The 14,185-nt window shown below is 35.7% G+C and overlaps 1 protein-coding gene across 1 annotated transcript in view; it reads right to left on the reverse strand.

Moving 5' to 3' along the window:
* Nucleotides 1-14,185, reverse strand: part of LOC113111871 (wings apart-like protein homolog) — a 62,183-nt gene that overhangs the window by 3,159 nt on the left and 44,839 nt on the right. Inside the window, exons 13-18 of the mRNA XM_026277035.1 lie at nt 12,074-12,150; nt 6,521-6,693; nt 4,277-4,392; nt 2,764-2,928; nt 2,119-2,320; nt 884-972 (exon numbers count right to left, since the gene is read on the reverse strand). Of these exons, the coding sequence (XP_026132820.1) occupies nt 884-972; nt 2,119-2,320; nt 2,764-2,928; nt 4,277-4,392; nt 6,521-6,693; nt 12,074-12,150 (822 nt within the window). The remainder of the gene's footprint in view (nt 1-883; nt 973-2,118; nt 2,321-2,763; nt 2,929-4,276; nt 4,393-6,520; nt 6,694-12,073; nt 12,151-14,185) is intronic.

Raw genomic sequence — 14,185 nt, forward strand, 5'->3', positions numbered from 1 at the left:
TTAAAGAAACCCTATTTTGAGTCCATCTGTTTTTCTAAAACAGAATCAAACTTGACCTTCAAAGTGTGCAAACATGCATTCAAAAAAAAAAAGGGTGAAATAAACAGAGCATAAATGTCATCTCTTTTTGTGTCTGCATCTTATAGGCGAGACAGATAATGGCCATGTACGTCAGTCAGAAAGCAACAGAGTGGTATGAAAGAGAAATAGAGGAGTCCATTACAGCCAATTCTACAGCCCACCTATAAAGTCCTGAAAATAAATCCATTAATACTCCCAGACACGACATGGGGAGCTTTCTTCTGATACCTGCCCTGCAACTTGAAAACTGCAATTTAGACAAACACCACTCAAACCCTGCAAAAGCAAAGGGAATATTCACAGCAAAAACTCTGCTGTACTCGTATTGGTCTAGACTGGGTTTGTCCTGACCTTAAAGTGACTGCAGCCTCATTCCACTACTGAGGGAACAAGCGGCACTTGTCCAGGACAGAAAGGGTATCTAACCAAACAGTAGTAGTCTTGGCAGAGCTAAATGCATACCTGACATTAATAATAAACAAAACAAAAAAGTTCCACTGCAGTGTACAGTCACTTTTAGAGCGGGCAGGATTATTCATGCACTGTCTCTACTGCTGTGACTACTAAAAAAAATTCTTCCATTCCAGTTTACACGACACGTTTTGGAAATGGTACGGTTCACTTAGAACCTCAACCAAAAGTACCAGGTACTGTACCCAGTGGAAACCTCCCCAAAAGTGAACCGTTCCGTACCATGCAGTGGAAAAGCGGCAAAAGATACAAAATGATATTGAATAAAAATTGAATGAACACTGAATGTAATAAATGAACACTGAGGTGAGGTGAAATAAGTGTTACTTACAGGGCTCCCTTGGCACAGACAACCCAAAAGCAGTGCAGTGTATGACGCCACAATACTATCCTCCATGTGCTTGCCAGCATGCTGAAGAGCTGGAGAGAAAAAACACATGACCGGTTACTCAAAACGAGCCTTTTTCAAAAATATCAGTTTTTTCATTAAAAATGAAGATTATTTATTTGAAATAAAGTATAAATTAATGTTGTGTTAACTTTAATTCTTAATTACATTATTGGACACAATTTTAGAATAAAGTCTTTTATTAATACTAATTATTAATACAATAATTTAAAATAAACAGCTTTAATATATTTATAATATATTTATTTGTGGAAGCAGTGATGCATTTAAAACCATCCCAAAGTTTGGGATAGACCCTAGATGAACTTTTCATCAGTTGTTTTTATCCACAAGAATATACTTATTTGTTTTAGTAAGCAACAACATGTATATAAAAAAAAAAAAAAAAAAAAAAAACGGAACACAGAACACAAGTATATAAGCTCATTCAGAAAGATTGAACATCACTAATGAAGCAGACTGCCTTGCACTTGGCATATAATGGCTTGTGCTTATATTGTTTCTCATGTCCTTTTTGAGAAAAACAGGAGGAAAAGAAGAAACGCGCTCCACCGGCACAGATGTTACAAGGACACACATACTTGTCAAGCGACTATGTTTGTTGAACACCAAAAGAAAACAACACACAATTAAGACTGAATACACAGGAAGATGAAGGTACAAGCAGCTGCACTCGCTGACCGCAGATGACAATTACGTAATACTTCCTTGCATTAGACAAGCTTTGCATCTTGAAGCGGAAGAAAATACCTGGAATTGCCCAAATGTCAGAAAAAGAACTAAGTGTGCTTTGGATTCTTGATGCAGGAGCTAAATGCATTACGAAATGGACCCGAGTCTGAGTTCATGTGATGCATTCACATATTACAAAAAATTATATTCTCAGAAACCACTAACATGCATGCACATGAGTGGCCCTGAAGATCAGGACAAACAGAAGTTAGAACTGAAGGCAAACTCCTCATCTGCCTCTCTTTTATCCATTTCTCCAATTCTAATCAAATATGCTACTTGAACAACAGTGTGGTGCTGTGTTCTTTCACTGGGTCTCCAAACTAAGATTAGCTGCCCACCGAAGTGGATTATACATTAAGCAAAATTAACTGCTGTGGACAAAAAACAACTTGCATTTGCTAGTCCCTGGCTGTCATGTCTACCTTTGTTGAGATCAAGTTCTTCATCCTCTTCTTCCTTCTTCTTGTCCTCCGTGCTGTTGTTTTCTGAAGCGACCCACTGGATCTCTTCATTGGTCTCCTTCCATTCTCCACTCTGGTCCAGTTTGGACTTTGGCGGATCGTTGATGAAGTCATCCGTCTCCGCCTCCGCTAACATGGCTGCATGCTCTCTCTGAAGGAAAAGCTATAAAGCAGAAACAAAGTAATTTTGAGCGTTTTGCTTGTAACCCAATCAGTCGAAAATCATTTTGGTGGACAGACTCAAAAGATTCAAATGATTGAAAATCACTGAAATGTTTATAGATTGCACATATAGACGCGTTGATGATCAGCTTTAGCATAAATTTGTACACCAATGTATCATTTTATTTTAGTAATTAATTATGTACACCATGCACTGATGCATTATCACCATGCACTGACAGACATGGAATCTGGGAACTAGTGGTCTACAATTCAGACACATATTACTAGCAAGTGTAATCAGTGATGTGATTACAAATGGCCACTCAAAACACATTACATCAAGACTTTAATAACAGGTGTAACAATACTAGGACCTGTTTTCTGTAAGTGTGAAGTGTGGCCATGCAGCAGTAGTTTTTTTCTGTGTGTGCATTTGTATACCTTGACCAGAGCAGCGATGGCACTGAGGGACCTCTCAGTCTGCAACTCATCTTTGTCAGACACACACATGGAGTCCCAGACTTCACTTCCCTCCATCTGCAGCTCCACCAGACAGTGTCTGTTCCTCGCGCTGTACTCCACCAGATTAATGAGCAAACCCAGACCCTAAAAACACACACAAATACAATGAAGAACAACTTAACCACCTCAAACAGCAACCACAACACAGACAGAAAAGATGGTTTCACTTTGATAGTAATGTCTCACACAACTGGTTTGCACAAAAAAAGTAGGTTTGGACAAAATATATTTTAAACCTTTTTTTTTTAGATGAGTAAATGATATAAATGACACTACTCAAAAACATTGTATATTTTTAAAAACTTGTTAAACATTTCTTAATTTTAATCAAAACATGTTTTCTGTATTTTCCACTACATGCACACAAGACTGAGATCTTTTATTTAATTTATTTTATTTTTGATAAATCACATGCAATGTTTAATGCGCATCTTGTCAGTTAAGCAATCTCCATCACCTGCGTGCTTTCACATGGAGCAGCGTTTACTACACAGAGCCGTTGTTCTGTTGATTTGTGCTACCCTGTCAGATTTTGTTCCCATTAAAACAGTGGGTAATACAATTCGACAACAAAAAATGCTACATGTAAAAATGTAAAATCTATACCTTCCCCAACCCTAAACATACTCTTACAGAAATGCAGATACATTAAATGTTGTTTTTTAGCATTAGGAAAAACGATGCAACATTGATACGCACGTGTGCAGTAAACCCTGGTAGGAAAGTCTGACTAGTAAAATAAAATTTCACGACACCGTTGTTCACTGACAAGCTGTGCAAAAGATTCGCAAATTATGATCATGGTTTTGCGCAGCTTATTCGAACAATGGCTTTGTGTAGTAAATGGAGATTTTCCGCTGATTACAGAACCGGCTTTACTGACAAGACGTGCATTAAATACCACATGCGATTTATTGTGCAGCCTTAATAATTATACACATTATGATAGTATTTTAAAATTTATTTAAAACATCTTTCCTTGATGTTGGTTATAAACTAATTTGTGGAGGTGCAATTAAACATAATAAACCACATAAAACTGTTTGATTAATTCGTTTAAAAAAGTCATTATTCTTGTTGCTTTAAAAACATGAAAAATAAAATTTTTAATGCAAATAAAAAATCTGTCTGCATTCTAACAATATTTGCAAAAAAAATAAAAATGTATGTGATGTTTTACACATTTTTTTAAAGAATTTTATGGGAAATTAATCTTTTTCAGATACTTAATTTGTCTTTATGATAGAAGTGTAAAGAAAACTTATCTTATTTACTTACATTGTAAATGTAACAGCACTATAAAAAATGCGATCACAGTATGAAATTTCAATTTGTAATGTAGTTTGAAAGCACTCAGGAACTCCTAGCAGACACTGCTGCTCTCCACTAAATGTATACCAACACAGTGATATTAGTAGAGCTGTGTACTCACCAGGACTCTGATATCGAACCTTTGCTCCTGCGGCAGGTACTGTGGCACTCTGAGCACACAGTTCAGCGCCGTGCTCAATAAGTCTTCCTGCTCGCCTGTCTTTGTGCTGCCCCATTCTATAGACAGAAAGAAAACACACTCAATGGCTGCTGCACAAAAGTGTTCAGCAATAGTTAATCAGGGATTTTCTCTGACTGTTGTTCTCCAAGCTGCTCACATCTGGCTTATGACTGAGTACTCCTGCATTATGCTGAAAGGGTTTGGCAGCAATACTAGCGAACCGCTAGCCAAAGCAGCACCGCTAACAGAAATCCATTTGGCACATCGAATATGGGCCTCCAAGAAAGCCAAAAGACTCTTATTGACTTTAAGCCTTTTAAAAGCAGAATAACAAACGTTCTATAAGGCATAATGTAATGAGACAGCCGCTGCGGCCCAGTCACCTGATTGTTCAGCTGAACAGCTTGCAGTGCATATTTCATTTCATTGTTGGGAATAACTACCAAAAAGCAGCAACGTTAGTAGTTTGGTAACGACCAATCAATAGCAACGAATAATGAATTTCTTTACTTATTAGTTGGGTCCTTGCACTGAAAATGGACAACCTTTGTCTTTGAAAACACTTAACAGTAGTGAAAAAAAGTGGTTAAAAAGCCTCAATGAAGTCTCAAATCATTTAAAGCTCAAAGTTCATCTCAGCTTTGTCGCAAAAATTTGTCAAGTGCATAGGATTTCTAAGTATACTCCAATGGAGTGCATGAAGACATGCCTGTCAAAGATTCATCCTTGTTGAGTGTCTGCACTACTGGCTCTCCAGATGTTATGGGCAATAAAAAAAAAAAAAAAAAAAAAAAAAAAAATCAACTGTACTTATTTAAACTGGAGTTTTATCGTTCACAATAACAAATCGTTATATCGCACATCCCTAACTTTCTATTATAATAACAATAAATTCTGCATTATTACATGCAAGTAACCCTAAGCCAAAACCTAATTCTAACCCTAATCATACAGTAAGTACATATAGGTTATTAATATTACTCATTAATAATTACTCAGCAATTTACATTCTTATATATACACGTTAGAAATTCATGAAAGCATTTTTAATGTGAAAAAAAAGTTAAATCACCATTAATCTTTCTAAAAGAATTCACTGAGTGAGAACATTGATCAACACATTGCAAACAGAAGTTCAGTCTACTTATGCTTCTTACTCTTACTCAAACAACCATGGTTGAGCTTCTATTGACCATTTTTGATGCGTTCTATTTGTGTGTTTATGAATATTTATATATTTAGATAAAAGCCTAAATTAAATGTTCACTATATAAAGCAATGATGTCTCTTCAGATAACTTTGATTAAACTGCTCATATTATATGGGTTACATTTATGATGTCTTTATGGATAAATGCATTTATGGCAGTCTTTTCAGATATCTCTCAGGATTAATGAAAAATACCTAGATTTGTGTTCTGAAGATGACAAATCTTACATTGTTTCCTTCCTACACGCAACGCACCACGATGCTAGGACATGTGTTAAAAGGTATCTTTTTCATGTTAATCAGTTTTGTCCAAACTAGCGGTGATGCCGTAATGCTAAATTTCTATTTTTATAAACAGTTTCTATTTCTGTAGCATCGCAGCTAGAACAACAACATACAAACTATATGACAGTGATAATCTCATGGACTGATTATGTATTTTATTCTAAGTTAAACATGTGTATTGTGAGTTTGAATATCATTTTGAGTGACCTTATAACTATACTGAAAGCAACAACAGATCTTGAAGATGAATTAAAGCGTATAAATTAATACTGCAAACACAATAAGAACCAACAAGCGTTTTTCATGATAAATATGGTCAGAGTCACTCAGTATATCAATTTAATGATGTTAAAAATTATATTTATGAATTACATTATTTCGCTTCCAGAGAGAGATCGCACACTCGCTTCTGATTGGTTGTGATATTTGATTTGATTCTGTTGCGTTTTGTGTGGAGAGCCAAATTGTCTGTCGCTGGAATTTTGTTGCACCGTATGTCATTATGGGTTTGGAATGAGGCTAAGTAATTGATGGAAATGTTTATTACTGGCTGAACTACTCCTTTAAGAGTAGCTTTGAAAGTTTTAGATTCAGTGTAGATTTTTTTTTTAACAATGTTACTTTTACAGTGCATTCCTTCACAGTCCAAGTGGAAGGTTTGTTTTGTTAAACGTCCTCGTCTGTACTGACCGTTGTCATGTGTGAGATTTAGCAGGACCCCGATGATAGCTCGCATACAGTCTTCTACAGCCTTGCCCACGTTGCTGTTGCTGCAGTAGGGCAGCGGTGTGCCCGACGAGCAAAGGCCTCTGTTCACCTCTCGACTGTACCTCTGGATCATCTCCTCACAGTGCCATAATGCTCTAAAACAAACAGACAAAACTAAAATGTTATGTCCTTTCCAAGAATTAGTGCAAGTTATTGTTTTAGTATCCAAATACATCTTGAAGGGACAGATCACGGAAACATTTTTAATTCTTTAATTTAGTTAGTACTCATCATATCCATTTTCTTTATACAAAAACTACTATATAGCTTATATTCGATATCTTGTGGAGTGCACAAGTCAAACAGCTTTTAATGGTGTTGTTTCGCCCTTTTCATTCTCATTCATTACACGGAAAAGAGCAGCGTGAACTAGGGCTGGGTTATAATATAATGAGAATGCAATAAAATATGCCAATCAGTGCATGCCTCTACTAAGTCAGCATGTTCTGTGTGTTTGCAGGTGCAGTTTCATCTTACACACAAACACACGTGATGTGTTTTTAGCATCTGCTGTCTCAACATAGGAGGACTTCCTCTCCACAGTTGTTCTGAGAGTCACTTCACAAGCTTTTCACCATTTCATTTGAGAAAAACTACCATCAAATAAACAAACAAAATACTAAAATATACTTTCAAAGTAATAATATTAACACTTTAGAACAGGGCTCTGAACCGGTTCAAGGAACGAAAACGAAAACCGGAAACAAGCAAAATTTTGACAGGAACAGAACCAGAAACAAAATCCATTATCCGAAATGGCCATTAACCGGTTAATAACGTTATTTTATCGTTCCATTTAATATTTGAAATTTGCTGTCAATGAATCACAAATTCCAGTAGTACAGCATATGCAAATGTGACGCTGAAGTAGTACAGCATATGCAAATGTGACGTGAAATGTCCGCTCAGCTGTGTACTCATCATAAGTCACAATGGCAACGCACCGCACTTAAAGTTTATCTGAGGATAGTGTGAGATGAATTCAACAGATCACACATCTGCAGCACTTCTGTGAATATAGCCATATATATACCCATATAGGCTTACATAAAAAGGAATATAAGCATATCCACGAAATATATTTCACTTAAATCATATTGACAGATTAACGAAATGAAAGAAAATGAAAGTTTTATAGTTTTAATTATTTTGCAAAAGCTTTGAATAATGTCTTGTTTCTATATAATCAACCAGCTTTGGTATGACCATCGCGCTGACCCAACATCATTTTGCTTTATTAAAGCCTGTACATTAACAAAATAAAATAGAGTTAATGAAACAAATATAAAGTTAGACGACCGCGCCTCACTGTGCTGATAAAGCAGATTTGATATTTTATGTAGATAAAAGTACAAACACTATATAATAAATATTTTAGCATCCAGATACGTCGGGAACATGGAAACATTTGGATTCGCGCTGGATGAGAGATGCAGGCATCAGCTTCAGCTTAAATTAATTTGTTTTTGGATTTACATTTTTATAGCCTAAACTTGTTTTGTTTTCGAGAGAAACTAATAGCTGTTTTTATAAAGTTTGTAAACATTTTGCTTTAGACTACAGGCATTTTAGCCTTCATTATTTCGTAAAGTAACAGGGGTAATAAAATGCAATGCCGCAACTTTAGTTTTTTTTTTTTTTTTCTACTTTCAAAACGCAATCTTTCATCCTTGTTTTTGATGTCTTTAAAGTGTTGATAGATTTTTTTTTTTTAGCCTACATTTGGCCAAAATCTAGAAAAGATGACTGACCACAGCGGTTTATTGACTGACGTTAGATCTCTATTTTTTATTTTTATTTTTGAGTAAATAAAACGCTGTACTTTATTATTATTACATTAATATTATTGCAGGGAGTGAAAATTAAGGTTAAAATTAATGTTCTATAACTTTAAATAAGATATAAAGGTAATATCGCTAGAACAGAGACCCGCGAGTAGAATCGTGGGAGAAAATAGTCTTTCTTTAGAGAAAAAGAGTCCAACAAAGCCAACGACCTAAAGGCGGGGAACTGTCCTCACAAACCATGTTTACATTGTAATACCTATTTCAGATATTTATAAACCATATACAAGAACACACACACACACACAGGGTGACCAAGCATCCCGGTTTCCTATTGCTGAAAAATAACCTGTACGCGTAGGAAACGGTCACGGCTCATTTCAATATTTTATATGCAGTTATGAGAGAGGGAGAGCAGTTATATTAGGTTCGTTCGACTTGAAGCAGTGCTGCACAGAATGATCGCCTTTATGACATCGAAGTACCGCGAGTGCGATTCGAATGCATTGGATATGTGTGCTCTCTTTAGTAGTTAGTTGTTAAGTTTAATAGGTAGTTGTTAAGTTTAGGTATTGGGTAAGATGTACAATGTACAAGGATGTACAATAAAGTCATGCAGACAGGATTCCTGCAGGATTTTTAAGCTCAAGTTTAAGACTTAAGACCCTGCAGAAACCCTGTGTAGAAGAAGGCATTAATTTGTGCTTAATTAGTACTAATAAATGGCCAATAGTCTAGTAATATGCATGCTAATAAGAAACTATTTAAGACACCCTAAAATTAAGTCTTACCGTAATTATACTATTATTTAAAAGAAAAACAAACATGTTATTTTTGCAATATTTTGTTAAACATTAATTTTTTCAATTAACACTTTTTCATATGTTAATTTTATATCTTCATTTAATGTTGTTTTCATTTGATTTGATTACATTGTTTTAGCTTTCTTTCCAATGGGCACTATTTTTCATAATGTGTATAAAATTAAAAAAAAAAAAAAAATTAAAATGTAAAAATGGATTGGGGTCCTAAATTAAAAAGTAGCTTACCCATTGGTTATGTTTGTTCAATGAGGAAAGCACTTCCTTCCCCATTAATGGTAAACAAATATAGTGCTATATACGGAAACACATTGAGATAAAATTTTTGGCCATACTGCCCTGCCCCAAAGTGAAGATTACTCAAAAAAATATCAACTGGTGGATCGCAGCACTGTTCTAAAACAGTGTGCGGCCATACAAACCAAGTGTATATAGTCAAAATACAGGACTATTAATTTAAATGTAAGGAGAAATGAAAAGTTTTTGCTATGATTTAGAACATGGATAGGTTGCATAAAATGCCCTCACCATCACAAAAAAATACAACTTGAACTAAATTCAATGCACCAAGAGCTTGAACAAAATCTGTCCTGCAGCAAAACCAGCTCAGAAACACTATAAGGACTTTTGCAAACTACACATATTGCTGAAAGCACAAAAATAACAATCCTTGAAAAATCTAATAATAATTCAATGTCTATCACAGGCCATCAAAGCCTCTTGACAGATACTTCAGTTGAATATAAGGTGTATCGTGAAACAATGATGTCACATTTGAACATTTAAACACCAAATCTGGTACTATTAGTGCTCTATCAGCATCTAAATAATGGCTGTTCAGAGTAACACTCAAGATGGAAAAACAGTCCACAGATAACAGATGCAGCGGGAAGTGCGCACATCCTAATGGATTGCATTTACGCCACAGCCAGGGTCAGAAGAAACAAACATAAACTGCATTAGCTTTCTCTAGAAGGGGAAAACTTAGCCCTTCCTCTCTATTAGTCCCCAAGACATGTGTGTGAGTAAGATAGCAATAGAGAGTGAGGGAGTCTGCATCCATAGCACATGTGCTACAGTACGACCAGCTTCATGCAAAATGCCACTAATGCGCTTAGCATAATGAGAGGTCATTAGCGAGCGAGATTGGAAATGGAGGAAGAGGTTCATGTATTCATATATTAGTGGGGTCATCATTAATGCAAGCTTGCCGTACTCTCTAATTAAATTAGAGCCAGCTGAACGAGCTCTTCCAGCAGTGTGTGTGTGTGCCGACTTTGTTGACTCATCTAGATCCTCTTCACAGTCATGAGCACCCATGGTTAGTTCGCTTTGCACTCTGAAGGGTCTGACCCCGTCTAGAGAGCTGGGCCATCAGCTTGTAATTACATTAGCAGCGGAAGAGAGGCCAGACTGCCTGAAGCGGACAAGTATAAGCTAGATTTACCATAACAGATGCCTAAATGTGCTTTCACATGGAAAGTCGATTTTTGCATTTTCTGAAAATGTGAGTGGTACTCGCCGCTGATAAGTCGCTGATGGGATGCTAGGGTGTTACAGATGCTAGCCAGGGCATTTCTTCAAAGCTGCTAAAGTTTCTATCAGAGTAGTTTTTAGTGTTGCTATCCGGCTTGCTAAGTGAATTGTTAATCACCCAAATCAAAAGAGCCTTCAAGAATTTAGGAAAGCATCTCTAAACATTCCGAGTTCTAGATACGGCTCAATACAAATCTTTAATGCAACTTTTTATCCTGTTTTATTTTCTGCTACGAAAGAGTTCGGATTGCCTCAAAACTAATATAAGATAGCATTCATGTATGTAGTACAAAAGGTGTGGGGGAGTTACATTAAAAAGTCTAGATATATATCCGAGGCACAATAGTGATCTCTGAAACCAAGGACAGAAGAGAGAGAGAGAGAGAAAAAAAACCTTTCATAACAGATATGATGAACGGCAAAACTACAAAATCAGTCATTATGACTCATGCGCTGTATGCACCCTTTTCACAGAAAGAGATAAAGCATTTCCCCAATAATTATCTTTGTATATACACTTCACTGTGTTGTTGGGTTCTGCCAGTGGGATTCTTTTTAACTTGATGTATTTTTGACTTCTTTTTTCCATCAGACTGCCATAATCCATGCATTTTAGAAAGCTGAGGAAAAGCAATAATGGATGTTTTTTTGTTTTTTTTGCTGTTGGAACAAATTTGCTCCCATGTAGCTCTATAGAGATTTACCCTGTGAAATAAATGTGCAAATAAACTCCTAATCCATCTGAAGCAAAAGCTTTGTGAGAACAGATTGAATGCAAGTATTCAATGTTAATCTCTAACTCTGATAAGGTTGAGTGATATCAGATTCAGATGGACAAGATTTATTTTACCGGATAGCTTCTGATTATGGCATGCTTTCATCATATGCAGAGTGAAGATTCTGATCTAATAAAGTAAATCAGGGGAGTTAGGAATGACAAGAGGTACTAAATGACTATGGTTAACTATACTTTTAAGTGGTCTGTAGTTGAACCCTTAAAACAGTATGCAAGTCTCATTAAGGTTTGAAGTGATTGGCCTCTTTAGGAAATTTCAGCATGGCTTGAGCCATATCAGAAGGTGCTCTCTGGCACAGCAGCTCTACGCTTATGGTCTTGGCAGCTGGTGTTGTTGATAAAGTGTTCCTGTTGGGGTTGTTAATGAGTCTGGAGGCTGTCTGCTGTAATAAGGAAAGCTAGCGGTTAACCTGCACCCAGTCTGACCACACACAACCAAGGGCTTCCTGCCAAAACAATCAGGAAAACATGACAAGCATACTGCTACATTACTGTAATACTACAGCTAGACAACTGCTTTTATTTTGGAGGCACTTACTTTGCTGAAGACACTATGAGCTGAGAGTCCTTGTATGCGATCAGGTAGGCCTGGTTTTCTGGATTGTGAACTGTTACCTGTATTGATAAATATCAAATTAAAAGTTTAAAAAAAGAGCACAATGCAAAAACTATTCCTCTTCTAAATTCCCCCAGCAGAGATCGCCTGTTGTTCATGAACATCTACATAAGGTTAATATCAAAGTTAATGCACTCTGTTTATCTTTTAACAAAATCTACTGAGGTTTACAGCTGACTGCCTCTACCAAGTCCAATAATCAGAAAATACATAATTTTTTTTTTTTTTTCTCATTGTAGAATTTCAGAAGCCATTACTCCATTCTTCAGTGTCACACAATCTTTCATAAATAAAGTTGTTTTATGCATTCAAATAATTATACATTTGACAAAGAAAAAAAATATTTTATTGGTAACAATAAAAAATATGGTGATAAAAAATAAACCATTTCATAGGGCCCTAAATTTTTTTTATTAAATTGATGTGAAAATGTATAAGTTTTTCAGTACTATTTCAGTACTGTTTTTTTTTTTTCTTTTTTTTTTCTTTTTGTAAATAAAGCACTATTTTAGTTTTTGTTCAGTAAACAAAAACTAAATCATTTTAAAAACTATTGGGTAATGAATTGGTATCGGCTAGTGTGGTCCAACCTAGCTATTGGTATAGGCAAAATCCACCATCTAAGAATAAATCAAAATTAATACATGTTTGGTACCACATGACTGAATAAATCATAACAGAATTTGAATTTTTTGGGTGAACTATCCCAACTATCCTTTAATGACAAGTGGCAGTATGTTTAGTACTGTCCCTTTAAGAGATGCATTTCTCTCTTACCTTTTTACTGTCACTTTATACATAACTGTGTTTATATGTAAACCTTTTGTGTTTCTGACAGTATTAGCACAATCAGACCATAACTAATATAACAAAGTGATCAGGTGCTGTTTGACCGGCAATTTAGTGCATGGACTCTTCGGGTGTATGCGCTCTGAATAAGCACGTTATTACAGCACGCAAATAAAACGTTTTACCAGCAAGACCTTAAAGCACGCAAATAATGTATTTGTGACTGGAAATAAGTGCAGTGTCTTGTGTTTGTGTCTAGCGAATTGCAGTTGGAGCTAGAGCCGCGAGACATAATACAGTGCACTACATGATGTAGATGTTGGATTTTGTTAGTAAATTTTTCATTATATTACTAACGTTGCCTCCTCCGTTCACTATTACTCTACTGCATATATTGCATCTGATGCTGGTGTCATTTTGTTTTGTAATGAGAGCCCGCAGTTTTGAACGTTTCACTCTTGCCGCGATGACTGATTGCACAGAAACACAAACCGCATATGCGCTGGATATCACATGCACGTCGAGCAAACGTCGGTCACATCATTCAGTGAAGGGAAATGACAAGCAGCAGCTTTTAATTCGTCATTAACATTGAAGTATACAGAGTTAAAACAACGCAAGTATCAATAACAGTTTAGTTTGTCCTGAAGCTTATAGGTACGCTGGTATTGACCCAATTATGTACCTGTCCAAAAAAATACTGGTTCTCGGTACCCATCCCTAGTTGCGATGCTTGATATTTTTGTGGAAACCCTTATACTTTTTTTTTTTTTTTTAAGATTCTTTGATGAATAAAGTTCAAAAGAGCAGCAACTGAAATGGCATAGTTACAATAATGTTACAAAAGATGACACTTCTGTATTCTTTTCTTAAAAAATAAATAAATGAATAACCTTACTGCCCCAATCTACATGAAGTAGAATGTCTTTTATAGCAAAACCCTTATGAAAGGAAATATATTTTTCCCATTTTTATATTAATGCTGAAATGTGAATTTGGATTTAAATCTTTGTATCCCATGTAAATGGATTGGCATGTTCAAGGACAAACAGTCTGGATTCAAATAATTCAAACTCATTCAGAGTACTTTATACTGTACATGTTTACTTTTAACCCTTTCGAGTCGATTAACGCATATATGCGTTTTGAGTCATTTTCACCTGATAACCCCGAAAAGAACTTAAATTACACTCTCAGTTTTAATCGTACAGATAAGAGCAATACATCAATCGAATCTGTAAAGGG

Source organism: Carassius auratus, chromosome 12, assembly GCF_003368295.1.
Source record: "Carassius auratus strain Wakin chromosome 12, ASM336829v1, whole genome shotgun sequence".
In the NCBI taxonomy this organism is placed as follows: Eukaryota; Metazoa; Chordata; class Actinopteri; order Cypriniformes; family Cyprinidae; genus Carassius; species Carassius auratus.